This window comes from Acinonyx jubatus, chromosome A2, assembly GCF_027475565.1.
Source record: "Acinonyx jubatus isolate Ajub_Pintada_27869175 chromosome A2, VMU_Ajub_asm_v1.0, whole genome shotgun sequence".
Lineage (NCBI taxonomy): Eukaryota > Metazoa > Chordata > Mammalia > Carnivora > Felidae > Acinonyx > Acinonyx jubatus.
In genome coordinates, this window is record NC_069383.1 from 132,458,437 (window position 1) to 132,471,684 (window position 13,248).

Genomic DNA, 13,248 nt, shown 5'->3' on the forward strand with positions numbered 1-13,248 from the left:
AAGGGATCCTGTGCAGGTCTCCTTCACTAGTGTTTCTCTGGGTACCGTTTCAAACGATTAAAATGAATCAGTTAAGACACATTTGTAAGTGTGTGTGCGTGGGTGTGTATATAAACGTATAAATGTATCTCTATACATATCAAGTTGTGTGGTGAGACCCACTTTAACATTTAAGACTATTTGTCTAAATTAGTAAATCCATTCTGCCCTTCGCCTGGAAGTTGACATTCTGATTCCTAGGGCTTTTCTCACCAACCTTGAACCCCAACTCTCGGTTGGGGGGTGTTGAGGGACTCCTGCAGGTAGCTCTGGAGACGGCCGGTGCTCGGCCAGGCTGGGGTGCGAGGGTGTTGGGGTGGAGGTGACTGACGTTGACCCCCCGGCCCTCCAGCGGAAGGCCCTGGCCACAAGCACAGCGCGTTGGGGGGCTGAAATGACACTTACACCAGGGCCTGAAGTGGAGGGTGCTGACACCCAAGTCTCCTGGCTCCCCCATCCGGGAGTTTAGGTGACCGATGTGTCCCTGGAAACCCACCCCTCTGGGTGTTGCTTTGGCTTCTCCCCACCCCAGGCAACTCCGGTGTCTGTAACGGGGTGAGGGAAGCCTCCTTCTGACCATTTCATTTTCTGTCTTCTGTCCTTCCAGCAACCTGGCAAGCAATCGCATTGGCAGCCTGGAGTCAGGAGCATTTGATGGCCTGTCCCGGTCGCTGGTAATGCTTCGCTTGAGCAAAAACAGGATCACCCAGCTTCCTGTGAAAGCATTCAAGTTACCCAGGCTGACGCAGCTGTGAGTATAGAAACCTGCACTTTAATTAAGGTTAGCCAAACTCTGTGGAGGCCAGCGTTCCCCACGGACCTCATTCCAAATGCGACCCCTTCCTCACTCCCCGTCAGGCTTTACATACGCCGTCATTAATGGCCTTGTGGCGACACCTAATAAAAGCAAATTAGAAGCCGGGTCTGGTGCCTGTGGGCTGCCTCAGGTTGCTGAGAAAAAGATCCACTGAGGATATATATGCTTGTCCTCATTGGCACTTTGCAAAATGAAATGAGGAGTCCTGCTGGTGAGCTGATCCTGGCTAATGCTTAGGCTGTGTGGCTTGGGTTATTTATCTTGGGGTTTCCTGTGTTGGTTTTTTTTAAAGTACCCATAAAATCTGTACCGTGGTGGCTCAGTCAGTTGAGTGTCTGACTCCTGATTTCAGATCAGGTCATGATCTCACGGTCTTGGGATCGAGCCCCGCACTGGGTTTCACACTGACTGTCGGGTCTACTTGGGATTCACTCTCTCTCCCCTTCTGTCCCTCTTCCTCGCTTGCACACGTGCGCTCTCTCTCAAATTAAAAAAATCTGTACCATGGACATTATGGTGTCCCACACTTTTTGAGCAGTCTGAGAGGAAGTTAGTGTAGACCGAGATGGACCATCTCCATCTGCTACATCTTATGAGGTAGTTGATTTTTTTTTTTTTTTTTGAAGAAAGCATTTATTTGTTTAGTTCTTTGATATCTGAGGCCGAATGCTCTCCTAAGATGGCACAGGGTTGGATTCAAGAAAACCTGTTTTCCAGAGCCCAGTGGACCGTTTGTTCCCTGGTTTTTCGTTTTCCTGTATTCTCTTTGTATTAGAAGAGACCGTTTCAGGAAAAGAAGCTGATATTGGAGACTGGGTTTAAACAGAACGCACCGATTGTTCGGGGCCAGATTTGGTAGCAAGACGGTGTGCCCCCCCCTCCCCCCACCCAGAGCTCTCACTGCCTGTGTTGTGCACGCGTGTGCATACACACACACACACACACACACACACACACACACACACACACACACCTCATTAGATCCAGGCTCTGACTCTGCTCTCTTCAGCTCTGGAGAAGGTCTCTTGATGCTCAGGAGGTTGTGTGGGGGACAGAGTCATGAGACACTGCAGAAGTATTTGGGGAAAACCAAGGGCTTTCTGGTTAGCTCTGTGTTCTCCCCTCCCCTTCCCCCAGTGTTACTAATGGATCCAGCCCACCCAGATTCCTGAAATCTTTCGGGCAACTGAGGTTTTGTCACACTGGCGTCGGAAGCCGAATGTGTGGGCTTCACTGGTGCGTCAGCCCCCTCCTCGCCCAAGGGCACTGCCTTCTCTCCATCAGTAGGGACCCCGTTCATGCCTTCAGTGGGAAGCGTCCTTGCTACTTGGCACCCAGTGGATCGGTTTTTCCCGGGGTGAGGCGTCCGGTACGGATTTCTGTTGCTGAGCTGACAGACACCTCACCTCAGACGCTCACATCCTGAGTCACACCCACCTCCTCACTACAGAGCCATGGAGAGTTGGGGAGGAAGTGGAGCATTTGCTCACGTGGGGACGCGGTGGGGCCAGCATCTGGGGAGCCCCGTGCGCTCCTTCCTCCACCAGCTGTGGCCCGGTCAGCGTCCGGGCCTGCGTGGCGGGCAGGAGTGTCCGTGAGACACGTCGCAGCCCCGCTGGGCCATCCTCGCCGTGATTCTCCCGGCTGGGCTTCTGGGCCTGCGTGGAAACGGTGGGAGGCGTCGGCAGGGTGCGTGCCGCGAGCCCTCTGAACCCGCGGTCTTCATCTCCTCAGGGACCTCAACAGGAACCGGATCCGGCTCATCGAGGGCCTGACGTTCCAGGGGCTCGAGAGTTTGGAGGTGCTGAAGCTGCAGCGAAACAACATCAGCAAGCTCACTGACGGGGCCTTCTGGGGCCTGTCCAGGATACACGTGCTGTAAGCGCGACGCCGGGTTCCGGGCGCCACGGGCCTGTGTGTGTTCCTTCGGCCCCCTGCCCGGAGGGGTCACGTCCGACTTCAGCCGGCCCCGAGCCCCCGCCGTGTGGCCTCTGGCCGGGCACGGCTCCCTGTCTTCGGGGACTCTGCCCCAGCTGAGCGTCGTCTTCTCCCAGGGTTTGGTCAGGGAAGCAGCTTGGTGAAGGTGGGAGAGGGAGCCGTTTTGCTGGGCTCCCCCCCCCCCCACCCCGCATCCTCCATGAGCAGCGGGGTGCAGAGTGGGCCCCCACCCCACACCCTCCCCTCTCCCCCATGCTGCAGGAAGTTCCCTATCTCCCTGTTGGGGATTTGACCGTCTGTCTTGATGTGCAGGTGGGCCTGAAATGTATAGTTCATCCTGGGAGATTTATTTACGTTTCGTGAGCTAATCAAGTCGCTCGGCGCAGATGTTCTGCTTTTATCCAGGGAGCGCGCTCTCCAGACAGATGCGCGGCCCCAGAGCTCGCTTGTGCGCCGAGTCACGTAAAACCATGGCAGGAAGACATAGGGAGAAGGGCAGGAAAGGCGGCTCTGATCTTCCATTTTTAAACATTTAAATTAGTTTATTTTCAACGGGAAGTAACATACACTCGTAACTGAGTAAAATGAGGGTAAAAAAGCAGCCGGGGGTCCCCTTCCCCTGTCCTCTTCCCCCCAGTTCTGCTCCCAAGGGGCGGTCACTTACAGTCCTTTCCCGGTTGGTTTTTCTTTTCTCTTTTTTTTATTATTTTATGTTTAACTAATCTCTGCAGACAACATGGGGCTTGAACTTAGAACTGTGAGATTAAGAGTGGCACGCTCCACCGACTGAGCCAGCCAGGGGCACCCCTCCTTGTTGGTCTTTCTGTGTGGAGTTTTGTTCGTGGTTATTTCCATGTTCTGGGACGTATCCCACTGTGTCTACGTTTGTCAACGGGAGATTTCTTGGGTTGTGGTCAGCAATGTAATTTGCTCAGGACCCCGCCCCCTGCCCCCTCCTTTCCAGTCTTACCAGTTACATCACTGTGTTCACATCCTTTGTTATCTTTGCAGCTGAGACAGAGAACAAAAACCCCACATCCGGTTTCATCGGCTCTGCACCCTGCTCGTTTATCTGAAGCGTCTCTGATGAGCGCCTCTTCCCGCCCACCCCCAGACCCACACACTTTGTGGGGTGGGGGCATTCGCATTAGCGGTGCCGTCTTGCTGGTCCCCTTCTTCCCGGTCCTTTGATTGGCCTCAGCTCTGTATCTGTTCAGAAACACTTGCCCTTGACGTGCTTACAACTGTCGTTTTGAACTTGGAATCCCAGGTGCTTATGTGCTGGGTATGCCGACGTTCAAAGAGAAGTCTCAGAAGAAAATGGAGTTAGCACATCCCATTTGGTTTTTAGTTTGAGCAGATTCATCCCGTGCGGGGGGATGAGTTGCCCGAGAGGTTATTTATAAACGTGCTCACCTTTTGGGCAGTGGTGGAAAGTGAGATAGACAGGGCGGAACCCCGTTGCCCGAAGACCTTGTGATACTGAACGTGGGGCAACATTGGAATTAGTATGTTTTACGCAAGAGGCCAGTCCAGGACGGTCGTCCTGGGCTAGGGTGTGCAGGGTCGAGAAGCAGGGTAAGAACGTCCTCACCTGACCGACCCGGTGGGGCCTAAGTGCTGGGCCCTGTGCTGAAATTGTGACGTGCGTTCTCCTCTGTGCTTCTCGTATCAGCCCTGTGAAGTTGCCACCTCGGGTCTCTTCGTATTAACATAGATGTTCCCGCCTCATTCAGCCAGCAAAGTGGCAAAACTAGGATATCGATCCAAGTAGCCTGACCCCAGAGCGAAAGTGTCTCTGGGCACCAGACCTGGGTTCGAATTCTGGCCCCTCGCTGCCCACTGAGCTGGGGACTGAATCTTGGAAGTCATACCTCGCTCCTCCCTGCCTCAGCGTCACGTTACCTGTCAGATGGGGATAAGAGGTCCCTCCCCCCCACCATTCTGTCTTCTTCGCTTCCTTTAATGGGCTCGGCTGCTGCCGGGCGCCGTGTGCCCGCGTGCGCACCTGGCTCCCTTGGAGTCGGCTAACAGGGTCCCCTTGCCCTCTGAACCCCGAGTCCACTTGGACGCTGGCGGCCCCCCGTCGAGTTTGCCCGTCGTCTCCCGCGCCCGTGTCTGAGGCCGAGGGGCCGCCCTCACCCCCGTGCCCTGTCATTGCAGGCACCTGGAGTCCAACAGCCTGGTGGAGGTGAACAGCGGCTCGCTCTACGGCCTGTCGGCCCTGCAGCAGCTCCACCTGAGCGGCAACTCCATCGCCCGAATCAGCCGTGACGGCTGGAGCTTCTGCCAGAGGCTGCAGGAGTTGTAAGTGTCCCGCCTCGGCCCTGTGCACGGCGACTCTGGGAGCCCGAGCCTGTGGGCGGCCCTCCGGAGCGGGCGGCCCCGGGCCCGAGGCACGGCGGCCTCCAGGGGCCTGGCCGGCGCGGGCGCTCGGAGCCCGGGCCTTGTGCCGCGTCACTGGGTCACTGATCGCGACAGTGGCACCGCCGGCCCTCCGCTGGACGTGCTGGTGTCCCCCTGTTTCTCAACATGTGCAGAAGACAGGTGGTCTTAGAGGGAAAAAGTCGATCCTCACCATGTGGGCTCCTTCCCTTTAACACGCTCCAGGTTTCTCAGTTCCAATTTACTCCACTGTGGTTGTGGGCTTTTTTTTTTTAAGAGGATCTGGGTGGATTTTCTTTTTTTCTAGGCTTGACTGTAGGCAAAGAGTCACCCACGGAAATGAACGGCTGTTAAAAGTGCCAAGCTTGTGTCTTGTGTCTGTCTTGACTTCACTCAGCCAGCAAGGGGGTGCTTTAAGCTCAGTGTTGAGTCTTCTGCAGGTGGTGTTTTTGTCTGTCTTTCCCTCTTCTCCCCCTTCCTCCTCCCCACACCCACTGCACACTGACCTGGAGTTTGTATGTCACTGAACCCGTGATTACCTCAGGCAAAAACCCATAGTCCTGTCTCTTTCCTTGAACGTACCCTCCTTGGATTTTGTGAGTGTGTGCGTTAGCGTTAACCCTTGAGATTTAGCTTCCAGACCTTCGGGGCAGTGCGGCTTGCTCTTCTCAAGTGGTATTGAATGAATGGCTTCTGACCGTCTCCTGCCTCAGGCCATGCGCCCGCCCTCCCGCTGCCCCCCTACCTCCCCCACCAACTCCCAGGACTGATCTCCGCTGGTTGCTGCCCGGGCCTGAGCCAGGCCAGTGGCTAAGTGAGGAGGCTGTGTGCACCCCAGGTTTTGAGGCAGCCTGTGAGGGAGTGTTCCCAGTGCCTCTCTCTGGCAGGTGGCCCATGTGGAGCTGTCTTTCCCCTTCACAAGGGGCAGAGAGGTCATGGAAATGCCTTGACCAGCCTGTCAGTTTTCCCAACGTCTGGTAATCTCGGAGCCAGATTTAGGATTGCTTTCCAGCGTTTCTGGCCCTTCCTTTAAGCTAAATGCTTTAATTGCAGGTGAGGATGTAATTTTGATCACTTGCCAGGTCTTTGTGACTGGTAGACACCAGGACTGACTTCTCAGGAGGGAAAGAATGTTACTTCCTGCTGCCTTTAAAAACTCATAAATCTTGTCCGAGTTTATTTGGCTTCTTCCTGTCCCAACCCAAACTTCCCATTTTTCAACGGTGGAGGACTACTAAGTAACAACCCAGGGCCGTGTGGTGTCAAGGTGCCATGAGGGCGTGCTGGGAGGAAGGTCTGATTCTGATGCTCGGGGAAGATGTGTGATTGGGGGGGTGTGTGATTGGGGGCGGGGGGTGTTCCCTGTCCTGCTTACAGGATGTTACGCTTATAGGCTGGCCTGGATGGGGGCAAGGGGACCGGAGACTGCCGCCCAGGTCGGATGCACTGTTGTGGGAGGAAGGCTCCACGCAGCGGCTGGTGGCGCCCTCTGCTGGCCGATGTCGGGACTCTCGCTGGGCTCCCTTGCTCACCGTCAGAACCTCCTGGGCTCCCCGTCCAGGGTCTCGGGCCACTGTCGTGAGTGGTCTTTGATGGCCTGAGTCAGGACCCCCGCACGGACCCCAGCATGAGAGATTGGAACCCTAGGGTTCTGGTGTTGTATGACCTTGCGTTGTCCTCACAGCCTGATCTGCTGTCCGGTCTCCGTGGCTGGCACGAGTATTCCAGGAGCCTAACTGTGTGGGTGTGGGGCCCTGCTGGGTTTCTGGCTGCACGACCACTCTGGCCCTTGGGCCTCGCATGAGCCTGTGCCGCGTTGGTGACGTTTGCTTCCCCCTCCCTTCCCCAGGGTTTTGTCCTTCAATAATCTCACCCGGCTGGACGAGGAGAGCCTGGCAGACCTGAGTAGCTTGAGCATCCTGCGCCTCAGCCACAACTCCATCAGCCACATTGCAGAAGGCGCCTTCAAGGGACTCAAAAACTTGCGTGTCTTGTACGTCGTTCATCGTGGGGTCGACAGAACGAAGGGGTTCCCTGCTGGGAAGGCGGGATAGAGCAAACATGCCACCTTGCCAAGTTCCCTTCTCGTTGCTGTGCAGTCAGATTTGTGCAGAGGGTCAAGCAAAGAACTAGTGGGGCAGAGAAACGTCTCTCGGTCCCCCCGAGGGTGGTGCCGATAGAGGCGACGACTCAAAACCCTGCCGTTACCAAGCGGTAATTCTGCCATGCCCTTGCTGAGATGCCGGGGTCCCCTTGTTGGGAGCAGCCGTGTGGTCCGTCTGTCTAGTCTCGAATCTTCCCCATGTGCTTTCACAACCCGTGTCCAGGAGGCCCAATTTCAAGAGAGGTATCTAGGGCCTCCTCTGTCTTCCCTTGAACTTCAGTAGGGCCATTGAAAAAATAGAGGCACTCATGTCATTTTCTTTCAAGTTCCTTATTAGGTGGGGTTGCCAGAAGTTGCTTCAGGATGTTTTCCTGGGAGTTAAGATTTGTCTTTTGTTGGCTCTGGAGAACTTCCAGGCCCCCAGAGAGGGGTGTATGGCTTTCCACGGACAGTCGTAGTAGATCTGAAGCTGCCTTCCCAGCGTGCCCCGCTGCCCGGAGGGCCTGTTCCAGTGTGACAGGAGGCCCTGTGCACTTGCACCTGGCGGGGAGGGCAGAGCGGGCTTCAGTGCTGGGCCGTTGTTGGGGAGTGTGAAACAGCCCGGATGCCAGGCTATTGAAGCCGAGGTCAGCCAGCCTTCGCACTTGCACGGCCTGAATAACAAGGCCGGGGACATTCAGATTGAGCCAGAAAGAAGAGAAAAGCTTTGGCAGCCAGGGTGAGGAGCTGGGAGACAGGCACACAGAGCGGCAGCCCTGGGTCCCGGCTTTCAGTGTGAAGATAATAAGGAGAGACCTGCTGAAAGGAGAGGTCCCTTCCAGCAGCAGAATCTCAGGGCTCCGAGCCTTCTGCTGTAAGATCAAGGTCAGAAGGAGCACTGTGCCTCTCAGCCGGGGGCCCCCCTCCCTCCTGGCAGTGCTCATTCCTTGTGAAGGCTCCCACGGGGCCAAGAGCAGTGTCCCTTTCTCTTCCTGGCCTGCCTCAGCCAGGGTTTGGCGGAGGAAGGGGTAGGAGCCAAGAACCGGGGGGGGGGGGGGGGGGGGGGAGTTGGAGGGGCTGCTGGTGGGGGCAGAGAGGGGGGCTTGGTCGCCAGGTGGGAGCATCGCCTGGTGCTGTCCTCTGCCCTGGAAGCCGGGGGGAGGGAGCTGAGTCATCCACCTTGTGATCTGCATTGTTGGAGGAGACTGGGCTGAAAAGTTGGCCTCATCCGCCAACCCTGGCAAGTGGGTCACAAGTCTGACTCAGCGCCCAGATGTCGTCCCTGGCTCCGAGTCCGCGCCTGTGCAGGCCCTGTGAGGAGGGGCGACTCGGGCCTCCGAACCCACTTGCCAGCATGGAGTGGCCCCAGGGAGGACCCCGTGTGGGGGCCTCTTCTTCGCTCTTTCCTCCATGTGCCTTCAGCAGTTTCTCAGTCAAGCCTAGGAAAGGGACTCTGGCTGGTGTGAGAGCAGACAGGAGCCTCAAAAAACCTCTCGGGCTCATTCCCAGTGCCAGTGGTCAGATGCCTGCTCTTGGGGGGTTTCCCATGTGCTGTCCGCACCCTGTCCTTACCCCAGGGCCCTGCCCTACCCAACTGGGGAGCAGCCCACGGAGCTGGGGTGGCTGTGAGTTTGAGGCATGCCTTGGCTTTGTGGGAAGGCTGAGAAGGCCTACACCGCAAGGCGTGCAGAACGGGTTTCCTGTGGCCCAGTGGCCACACTCGTGTTGGCCGTACGTTACAGCTGGGCATCGGGTGACAGAGCGGGTGTCTGTCTATTTTCCCGCTTCGTGTTAAAGAGGGTCGAGAACTCAGGCTGGATGGTGAGCCTTCTCTCTGTCTTCTCCCTAGGGATCTGGACCATAACGAGATTTCGGGCACAATAGAGGACACGAGTGGCGCCTTTACCGGGCTTGACAGTCTCAGCAAGCTGTGAGTATCTCGGCGTTGGTGGAGGGGGTGCACAGTGTTTCTCAGGCTCCCCCGTGCCGCCTCTTTCGTGGGCCCAGCTGGAGAAGGGCTGGCTCCCATTTATCTTCCTTTGTTTGGGAAGCAAAGTCTGACTAAGAGAGCCAAGACATCCCAGCTTCTCTGTGGCCAGTGGTCTCATCACTGCCCTGGGCGTTGGTTCCTTTGGGGCCGAAGATCCGGTGTTCAGAGGCCTGTTGGATTTTCTGTCCCGCTGAATTTGTGACTGACCGGGAAACGGCTGAGTTTTTTGTCCTGCTTTGCACAAAGGAGTCTTGCCCTGTTACTCGATTCCTAGAAATTGTGTGAGATGTCTAAAGCCAAGTGCCATCGACGGTTTTGAGTCTTTGGTCAGTACTTCTGTGGTCAGTCATAACGTCACACAGAAACAGTCATTACGACAGGCAATGTAATGACTCGTTTTTATTCCCGGTTTCTGATGTTTTTATTTTTTTTAAGGCTCCTGGAGCTGTCAGTTACTGTGCAAGGCATTTGTGTACATGTGTTGTATCTAACAACCAACAACCTCGTGAGTTAGGCTCTGTTATGCAACGTTTTTTGTCGTTGAGGAAACGCGGGTGTAGGGCCTTTGCCCAAGACGACACGCTGTGGAGGTTCGGGACCGGCCAGTCTGGCTCTGGAGCCCACACTGTTCCCCCTGAGTGGGCCACCGCAGGAGCCTCTGGGACGGGGCAGGGGAGTCCGAGGGAGGGTCCGGGGCAGACAGAAAGAGGCAGTCACCGCTCAACCTCCCCGGGCCTGCTCGGGTGACCGCGAGCTGAGCATAGTACGAGTGTCAAGCAGATACTCTGAGAGCAGCCGTGGGGCGGAAGTTTCCGGAACAGCCTGTCGGGGGTGGGGTGGATGTCTTTCTGTAGAGGTGGTTTTGAAAAGTGTGGTTTTTCACACCATTTATACTCAGAGTTCAGAGTAAGATTAGCTCTCTTGGCTGTCTCAGGATTCTCACTCTTCTCCAGCATGTCTCTGTCTTCCTTTCTCTTCCCTAAAAAAACACCCTGTCCTCCCCACCTCCTAGTCAGTTTGCCCAGCAAGCGCTGGGACGGGACAGCGGCTGTGCCCCTGGGGTGGAGGCCTTGCTCTCCGGGGCCTGCCTGGCCAGGTGTGAGTGTGTGTACAGGGGGCTGGGGCGGGGCGGGGCGGGGGGGGGGGGTGGGGGTGGACATGTCTCCAGAGGCTCTGCCCTGCAGGGGCAGGGGTGCCTGTGCCGGGACTCCTGGTTCTGCAGAGTCCAGCCTGATGCTGCCGCCTGTTCCCCTGTGTTCTCTCGTCCTTTTACCCGCTGGACCAAGGTCAGCAGCTCTGCCTGATATCCTAAGTCCACGGGCCTCCCTTGCTCTGTGCTGTTTGACACAGGCTCCCGGAAGGCAGCGCGGGTACCGCACCAACCGGGTCCTGAGACTCCAGGAACCTTGTTGAAATACGATACCTCCAGCCTCCTCCCCCCACAGCCTCACTGACCAAAATTGTGGGGCTGGCAGTTTCCAAAATAAAGGGAGGACACACACAGTTGGGGGAATGGGGATAGTAGTTGCTTAATCTGATTAAATACATATATAGTTGTTTAGGCGGAACGGTACTGTGGTTACGTCGCAAGAGAAAAAAAGAATCCTCTTCCCGGATGGAAAAACAAATGCTGTGATGCCCGTGACTTGGGTTCCTGTTCAGCCCGTGGGGCTGGGGAAGGGGCAGCGGACAGAGGTGAAGTAGTACCAGCACCCCTGGGTGACGAAGCAGGCACCCGTGGGGGTCGCGATGCTCCCCCACCTGCCTGTGGTGTGTGGTGTCCTCCCCGGGAAAGGGGAGGAAAGGAAAGCCCACGCTTCGCCGTGATCGTGGCGCGTAGCTTGGGTAAAAACCACTCCCCCGGGTGTATGGAAGGTGTTGAGTAAACGGTTAACGGCAGAGCGAAGGAAGGGACCGGTGCTGCCTGGCTCTCCTCCCTGCCCACCTCCCCCACGAGCTGCCCGGACGCTCTCTTGCGTGGCCGTGGCTGGGAAATGTGGCCCTCACACCTCCCTGCCTTACTGAGCGGCCCGGTGGCAAGCGTGTCGGGATCCATTAGAAAAGGGCAGCGTGTGAGCACAGGGAAGGGCTGCCTCTCGAGAGCGGTCACGTCACGTGGACTCATTCATGCAGTGGGGCTGCGGTCGGTGCTGGTCCCTTGGACCTGGTGGGGCCTGCCTTTGAAGCCCTTGGGGTCAGGTCTTCAGGGACCTGAGAATGGGAAGGGAGAAAGTCTTGCCTTCACCCATTCGAGGACCTTCCTGTCACAGAAGAGGCCAGACCTAAATTAAAATCTTTGCCGAGAAGGGAACACAGGAGCAGCAGAGCCTTAAAAGGCTTCCCTGGGCAGCTGTGGTGGGTGCTGTCCTGCCCGTAATGTTTCCGCCTGCTGAACACAGCCATGTGGACAGCTCTTCAAACCGGAGCTTCCTGGCAGGGCAAGTGTTACCTGCTCACCTGTGGTCAGTATGCTCACCTCCCACTGGGGCCCCCGTCATCATGTTGGTGGAAGACCTCCTGGGAAGTGTGCACAGCGTCCTAGTATGTGAGCAGGGAGGGAGGCTTTCTGGAACACAGATTAGCAGAGAGAGGAGCAGTTAACCACGTGAGTACAAGGGGTGGTGTGAGTGCCTGCCCCGTGGTTCCAGCTCTTTCCATGGCTTTCTTCGGGGCGGGGCTGTGACGTGCGCGAAGGGAAGCGTTAGAGGAAACCTGGAATTGGACCACGAGGCCAAGCCTCTCCCGTGAGGTGGGCCTGGGTGGGTGCTGCCCCCCAGCCTGGGCAAGATCGGCCTCCCCCGTGTGTTCACAGAGCGATGGCAGGGCCCACGGAGTGCTGTTCAGTGTCTCAGGTGGAGGAGAGGTGGGGAGGTGAACGTGAGCTGGACCAGGCCTCCCCTGGCGTCTGCCGGGCGGTGTTAGCAAGAGCTGAAAGGCCTTGGGGATTACTAGAGATGCACGAAGGAGTGGACGGCTGACTTCCAGGGTCGCTGTCTGCACCGAGGCAGGGGTGTGAGGCACATCGGCCCTGCGGTCCCTTCTCTGGGAGCCCCTGATCTGGGACAGTGGAGTCTCAGCTGCCCGCTGTCATGTGGACAGAATGAGCACCACCCGGCCCACGGCCCCGGCCATCCGTTCTGCGCACGGCTGCCTTTATTGAAACTGTCCCAGTCTGCCAGCTTGAGCCCCAGCCCCCAGATGTCCGCCTAGAGAAAGTAAGGGGCTATTTTAATCCCGCAGCAGGATGATTAGCCCCTACGTAATTGAGAATTTGTTTTATTGCTATTGTTACCATTAGAAATAACAGTCTGCCCTCGTTGTAAAAGAGGTCAGTGTGACTAATACGTAATGCATGAAATAAAGCACAGCTTTTTCCTGGATCTGGTTTACGGGAGATTTCACTAAACAGTTAATACATTTTACTAGGGCCTGGAGCACAGTGACCCGGCCTGGGGGATCTGAGTAAGTGAGAAGTTGGCAGGCTCTTGCAGATACTTGGGTTTGGTGCTGTGTGCTGGTGTTTGCTGGGCTAGTTGTGTGGTTAGGGGAAGAGAGTTAGTGTGGCCACCGGACTTCTGCGTGTCTGGGCTGTGTGTTTGAGAATCAAAGCTTCAGATGGAGAGAGAGTGGAAATACGCAGATTGCCTCCAAGAGAAGGAGCAGTCAGAGTGGTCTCGGACCACTCCATCCTCCCTGAGGCAGGAGGTGCTGGCTTTGTCCGAAGGCTGCAGGCTCCGAGAGGAGGGGTCTGTTCGTGATCAAGTGGGGGTACCCGGAAGCTCCTGTGGTTGCCCTGCAGGTTCCCCTCAGGCTTTCGGTGCCCTGGAGGGCAGTGGGGCGGGGCGGGGAGCACCTCCTGTGGTTTGTGGCACTGGCCTGGTCTGTCTGCATGTGACCCCATCTTCCCGAAGGCAGCATCCTAGGGTTTGTGTAGGTGGTGCCGGGAGCCCTAGGCAGGGGGGGTGACGCTCGGGGCCCATGTGGCAGGTGCCGCCT

General features: G+C 56.8%; 1 protein-coding gene across 4 annotated transcripts in view; it reads left to right on the plus strand.

Moving 5' to 3' along the window:
- Positions 1 to 13,248, plus strand: part of LRIG1 (leucine rich repeats and immunoglobulin like domains 1) — a 136,494-nt gene that overhangs the window by 102,490 nt on the left and 20,756 nt on the right. For all 4 annotated transcript variants that reach the window (XM_053219107.1, XM_053219106.1, XM_053219104.1 and 1 more), the window contains exons 5-9: positions 647 to 790; positions 2,591 to 2,734; positions 4,958 to 5,101; positions 7,029 to 7,172; positions 9,112 to 9,192. In XM_053219107.1, coding sequence (XP_053075082.1) covers positions 647 to 790; positions 2,591 to 2,734; positions 4,958 to 5,101; positions 7,029 to 7,172; positions 9,112 to 9,192 — 657 coding nt within the window. The remainder of the gene's footprint in view (positions 1 to 646; positions 791 to 2,590; positions 2,735 to 4,957; positions 5,102 to 7,028; positions 7,173 to 9,111; positions 9,193 to 13,248) is intronic.